Here is a 5999-nt window from a genome sequence, read left to right on the forward strand (position 1 = left end):
GGGATGGGGATGGGGATGGGGATGGGGATAGGGATGGGGATAGGAACAGCAGTAGGGATGGGGCCATGTTACTGGGGGAGCACAGAGCTCCATTCTCCACGGGAATACCACCCCCCACCCTTCTCCTGCTCCCAGCCCCAATCTTCTTTCCATCCAACTGATCTCTTCCCTGCCTTCCCCCTTTCTCTCCCCATTGCCCCCACCCTCAGCCCCAGTGCCCCAAGCCCCACCCTGTCCCAGCAGTGCTGGCCCCACTCACCTGCTTGCCCTGCTGGCCAGGCTCCCCCAGGGCACCGGGCCGACCTCTGTGTCCCTAAGGGTGAGAAGGAAGAGGTGAGAACCCACAGCACAGCATCACTGTGCCACGTCCCCTGGTGCCAGCTGGTAGCGGTGCATGGGGGCTCAGCACCCCATAGCCAGCCCCACATGTGTGCATCTCCCCGATGCTGGGCAGCAATTTGCAGCTGCCTGCACCTCAGGACCAGGGGAGATCCCTTCTCCCATCTCCCGCAGCAACGCAAGGGACAGAACCACAGAATGGTGGGGGTCGGAAGGGCTTCCTCACCTTCAGTCCCTGCAGTCCTTGGGGGCCCTTGGGACCTGGCGGGCAGTTGGTTGGGCACTGGTGGGAAAGAACAAGTGCGGAATGAGCTGGGGAAGGATGCAGGCCTGCAGAAAAGCCATGCCCACAAGCTGCATCATGAAGGACAAGCTCATGTGCACAGCATCCAGGCTAGGCTACACAGGAACCTACCATAGCATTTGGGGATCCTGCTCCCCCAACCCCATTTACCAAATTGCAGTGGTCACTGCATTTCAGGCCAGCACAGCACTGGCTTTCCCAGTTGCCCCTAAAGGCTGATGGAGGGGCAAGGGAACGGCCGCTCTCACCAAGAAATCTGCGCTTCCCTCCACTCCTTGGATGTGTCCTGGGGGGCCCTGCAGGGAAGGAGCCCAATCAGCATCCACGGCACTGATACATACATGGGGTATAACTGTGGCACCCACACCAGCAGAGAGGCTGGAGCTCCCTCTGGGCAGATACTCACGGGTTTCCCTGGGGGGCCTGGAGGGCCCCGTGGGCCATCGGGTCCAGGATCACCCTAGGAGAGAACAACCCCGAAGAGGGGGGATTTATGTGCTGCCAGAGGTGGCACAGAGAGAGGCGATGAGGCTGCTGGGAATGGAGGCATCCCCTGGCCATGGGATGGGGGGCAGCACAAAGGGACCCAGCTGCGGGTGCACAGCTCATCCCCACTGTAAGGGATGCCCGCACACACAATGGGATCTCCCCCATCGGTCCCAGGAGCCTCTGAAGGGGCACACTGGGGCTGCGGGAGGCTCTGCCCCCTCACCTTGGGTCCCGGCACTCCGATCTCCCCAGGCAGTCCAACCTGGCCTGGCAGCCCCTTATGGAGAGGAGAGAGATTGAGTGAGGGAGAGGGGCTGAGCCCCGAGCCCCCCATTTGGGGGTGCAGAGATCCGAGCTCTCGCATCGTGCCCCAGCCCCATGGGCACGGCACTTACAGGCGGTCCTGGCAGCGAGGGGCCCTGCAGCAAGGAGAGAGACAAGTGAGCCCCCAGGCTGCAGCCCCCCAAACCTCCCAGCATCACTGCTGCGAGCAGGGCGATGCCATGCCACCACCAAGGCGGATACTCACTGGGAGCCCCGGCGGCCCCGGCAGTCCAGGTTGACCCTGGGGACACAGGGGACAGTCAGGGGTGAAACACAGCAAGAGGGGTGGGCAGAGGGGAAGGCCATCCCCGCACTCACCTTTGGTCCTGCCCCCCCCATGGGCCCCGGCTCCCCTTTGGCTCCTGTAAGGCCCTGCAAGAGGAGAGAGCAGGGGGTAGGCACATGCTGTGCCCACCTCCTCCATCCCAGAGTGCTTCTTCAGCCACTGAATTATCTCTGCTTCCATCAGGAGGGGCCGAGGGGGGTTCCTCTTTGTGCCTATGGCTCACCACAAAGGGTTTCACCCCCAGAATGGAGATGCTGCAGGGCAGATTGCCCTGGATGAGCAGTGACATTCACTTGTTTATTCCTCTAGGATAACTAAACCCACAGAAATTTTGGCAGGGATGCCCAGAGACACAGGAGAGAACCCTCTGCTTTGGGTTTCCTTTGGATGAAGAAGGAAAGGGATCGATGGAGGTGGAGGCAGCAATCCCCATGTGGGGCAGGACACAGCCCCTGCCCATTTCAGGGAGAGGACAGTGGGGACGCGGCGATGCCAGTGGGATGGCTCTGGTGGAGCCGTGGGTTGTGCTGGGTTTATGCTGTGGCACCGTGGGATGAGGGCTCGGTACTCACGTCTAAGCCCGGCTTCCCTGGGGGCCCATCCGGACCTGGGGCTCCGGGCTCCCCCTTGGCACCCTTTAAAAGAGAAGAGATGGGTGGGGGGAAATTAAAAGGAGATCCTGCCAAAGAGGGGACACAACGGGGAGCACAGAGGGGCACATACTCACCGGGGAGCCAGGGGCTCCAGGAGAGCCTTTGTCACCCTGCAAGGAGGGAGGAAGGTTACAAACAGGGACTGTCACCCTGCAGGGTGCTCAGGATGAGAAGAGAGAGGGCTTTGGTGCGGCTGTAGGACGAGGTGTAAATAGCACCAGTGTAACACCCGGGGCTGGGGAGAGGGCAAGGCAGGCAGGGCACCCGGCTGGCTCGGACATCCTTCTCTGTTCAGCCCTCGGCCACGTCAGCACTCCATGGGCACCCAGCAGGGGTTCTGCTGCCCCCCAGGATCTGTCCCTGCAGCCCTGACCGCACCAAGCATCCTGCACCACCTGAGCACCACGCACCGCTGCTCTGCCCCCAACAAGCCCCCCAGGCCCCTCATCCCAGGGTGTCCTGTGGGTCCCGAAGCTGCGCCCACCGCTGCCACATGCAAAGCCAGGGATCCTCCGCATGGGCCGTGCCTCCCTCCCCGGAGCAGCGCAGGACAGGAACCACGGGGCCTCGCACCTCTGCCCCACACAATGTCCCCTTTGTGCTGCAGAACCCCCCTCCCTGCTGCTTCCCTGCTGCCACGCACTCACATCAATGCCATCCGCTCCCGGCACTCCTGGCGGACCGGGGGGGCCTCGTGGGCCGGGCTCTCCTGGTGGCCCCCGCTATGGGGAGAGAGGGAGGGGACGGGCGTCAGGAGGGAGCAGCCAGACCCCAGGAGATGCTTGGGGTCGGGGTACATCACAGGGAACACAGCTCCAGAGCACTGGGACAGAACGTGCACCCCAAGAGAGCATCCCCTAGTGCCCCCCCAGCAATGGAATGAATGGAGAAACATGGCAAATTGGGACATCAGCCCCCCCAACATCCCCCAAGCACCACAACCACCCCCAGCCCACTGCTGGTGCCAGGGGGAATCCGGCCCCGAGTAGGAGCTCAGTGGGGCGAGGGCAGCGCTTTTAGCATCCCCCCCCCCCCCCCCCCCCCCCCCCGGTTCGGGGTGCAGCGGCATTTCCAGGAGCACCGCTGGATTGCGGTGCCCCATTTATAGGTGGGTCGTGCTGGCACGTTGCCGGGCTGTGCGCAGGACCGCGGCGTCGTGCTGCTGCTCCGCACAAAAGCACCATTCAGGGGCTGCCGGGGGAGCCCCCGCTCTGCCCGTCCTCCTCCAGCCCTGAGGTTTTTTTACACGAGCGACTTTGCAAAGAAATCTCTGTTATCGGGACGGGGCGTTGCGGGGAAGAGGCGCTGCCCCCGGAGCTGCTCTGTTCCTGGCAGCGGGAGCAGCCGCACCCCGGCCACCTCCGAGGCTTCTTCGTTTCCAAATGCGACGTCTGAGGTGGGGAGGTTTTGGGGGTTCATTCACCGAACACCTCGGCTTCGCCCCACGGTCTGCGCTGGGAGCGAGCGCGTGCCCCCAGATCCCCCGTGAATGGCACCTTGCACTGCCCCCCAGAACGTGACCGAGGAGTTCCACGTGGTTCCAAATGTCCCCTTGTTCCAAGAGCCCCCACATCCCCTGCCCCCCAGGGCAGACCCCACAGGCACCGCGGGGCTCTTCTGGCGGATCTGGGTCCCCCCGCCCTGTGCTGCCCATGCCCCCCCAGCCATGGGGGACGTTCCCAAGTGATTCCCTTCTGTGCCACAAATCTGAGCTGGGTCACCGTGGGGCAGTGTGAGCCCTTCTCTGCTCAGAGCGATGCAGGAGCTAACCGCCCCAAGCAGCCGAGGGACACGATCCCAGCGCTTCTCTCCAATTCATGCTCTGGGTAAATTTGCCCCCCCTCCCTCCCCCAGACCCCCTTGCTCTGCTTGGACAGCCCCCACAGAGGGGCTGAGCCCCCGCAGCCCGGCTCAGCAGCGCGTCCCAGCAAAGCAAAGCAAATCCCCTTTTCCCCAGGTGATGGGAAGCAAAAGGTCCGGAGGCTGCGGGGAGGGGGAGCGTGGAGAAATCCCCCCTTCTCCCCCAACAGGAAGATGGAGAGGTCGGCTAACAAGTCCCAAAGTCAGAGCCGCAGTCCCGAAGCTGGAGCCCCAAAGTCAGAGATGTGATCCCAAAATCTGAGCCCCAAAGTTGGAGCTGTGCTCCCAAAGTTGGAGCCCCAAAGCCAGAGCTGTAACCCCACAGCTGGAGCCCCGAAATCACAACTGTGGTCCCAAAGTCGAAGATGTGAATTCAGAGCTGCAATCCCAATGGTGGAGCCCCAGAGTCAGAGCTGGGACCCCAAAGTCTGAGTCCCACTGCCCAGCCCCGTCCGCATCCTCATCCCACAGACCGGAGGAGCTTCAGCCACAGAGAAGGGAGCGGGGCTGGGGGTCCCACCGGGGGGCACGGGGAGCAGCCAGCTCGCAGGCTGGAGCTCCCAGGGGCAAATCAGCACCGGGGGGCACCGGAACCCCCCGCCCCCCCCCGCAGCACTCACGAGCTGGGCCAGGCAGAGGCAGGCAGCGTGCAGGAGCAGCAGGCAGAGCGCGGGGCCGCGGCGGGCCATGGCCGGGAGCGGGGCTGTGCACGTCGGACTGCAGAGGGACCGGCAGGAGGAGGAGGAGGAGGAGGAGGAGGAAGAAGGAGGAGGAGGAGGAGGAGGAGGAGGAAGGGGCTGATTAATATGGAGCAGCGGGGGACGAGGGCAGGCACTGGCTGTCCCCCCCCGCCCCCCCCCGCAGGTGAGCTTGCTGCTATTTTGGGGCCGGGTGATGGCGGGGGGGTGGCACAAAGGGGCTTTGATGGGGGCGAGGGGCTGCGAGATGGGGACGGGGGGATTCTGGGGGGGGGAGGTGTCGGACCCGCTACTGCACTGCGAGCTCCTGCACTGCGCTCAGCCCCCAGTAGGTCCCCAGCATGGAACCGGGAGGGGTGGGAGGCTCTGGGAGAGGTGAGGGGTTCAGGACCCTGGGCACCCCCCGCCGGGTCCCACCCCACGGCCGCCCCCTCGGACCCGCTGTCTCCCGGAGGTGCGCGGATGATTCATCTCCGCCGCATCTTCTCCTCCTCCTCCTCCTCCTCATCACGGAGCGCTCCGCAGCGAGAGCCGCCGGAGGCTGATTCACTGCTGGGGAGGTCGGGGCCGGCAGCAGCCCCCGGAGCAGCGGGACTGGGGGGGGGCGGGGGGAGCACCAGCTCTGGATTCGTCTCCGTTTGTGCCCCAAACCCTGGCGTTTCCAAACCCAACCCCTGGTTCCAAGGCACCTGGACACCCCCTCCATTCACAAAGCCGCGGGGACGTCTCCGCTCGCGGCCGCGGCACATCGGGGCGGGGGGGAGGTTGGCATCGCCTCTCTGGGACACGAGGGGCACTTTGGAAGCACTGTGCAACTCCGGATGCCTCCACACTGACACCTGGTGATCACCTGCACCCCTCCATACACCCCCCGCACCCCCAGCCCCTCTCCACCACACACACCCCCAGCAGACCGCTCCCGAGCTCCTCTGCACCCCCATGAATCCCGCATCGTCTCTGCACCTCCTGTCCCCCAGATCCTCACGTACAGCCCACAAACTCCAACAGCCCTGCACCCCCACAAACCCCCAGCCTTTGCACCCCCA

At 64.5% G+C, this 5999-nt stretch overlaps 1 protein-coding gene across 3 annotated transcripts in view; it reads right to left on the minus strand.

The window, feature by feature from the left end:
- Positions 1 to 5999, minus strand: part of LOC110387441 (collagen alpha-2(IX) chain) — a 12411-nt gene that overhangs the window by 5993 nt on the left and 419 nt on the right. The window contains exons 2-14 of one of the 3 annotated variants that reach the window (XM_021375566.1): positions 5643 to 5732; positions 4876 to 4972; positions 3043 to 3117; positions 2470 to 2505; positions 2315 to 2377; positions 1775 to 1828; positions 1662 to 1697; positions 1528 to 1551; positions 1356 to 1409; positions 1050 to 1103; positions 892 to 939; positions 566 to 622; positions 260 to 313 (exon numbers count right to left, since the gene is read on the minus strand). In XM_021375566.1, coding sequence (XP_021231241.1) covers positions 260 to 313; positions 566 to 622; positions 892 to 939; positions 1050 to 1103; positions 1356 to 1409; positions 1528 to 1551; positions 1662 to 1697; positions 1775 to 1828; positions 2315 to 2377; positions 2470 to 2505; positions 3043 to 3117; positions 4876 to 4972; positions 5643 to 5659 — 669 coding nt within the window. In that variant the 5' untranslated portion in view covers positions 5660 to 5732. Of the gene's footprint in view, positions 1 to 259; positions 314 to 565; positions 623 to 891; positions 940 to 1049; positions 1104 to 1355; positions 1410 to 1527; positions 1552 to 1661; positions 1698 to 1774; positions 1829 to 2314; positions 2378 to 2469; positions 2506 to 3042; positions 3118 to 4875; positions 5733 to 5999 lie in introns of all 3 variants that reach the window. The other 2 variants (XM_021375568.1, XM_021375567.1) reach the window with 2 other exon arrangements.

The sequence above is a fragment of the Numida meleagris genome, chromosome 22 (assembly GCF_002078875.1).
Source record: "Numida meleagris isolate 19003 breed g44 Domestic line chromosome 22, NumMel1.0, whole genome shotgun sequence".
NCBI lineage: Eukaryota > Metazoa > Chordata > Aves > Galliformes > Numididae > Numida > Numida meleagris.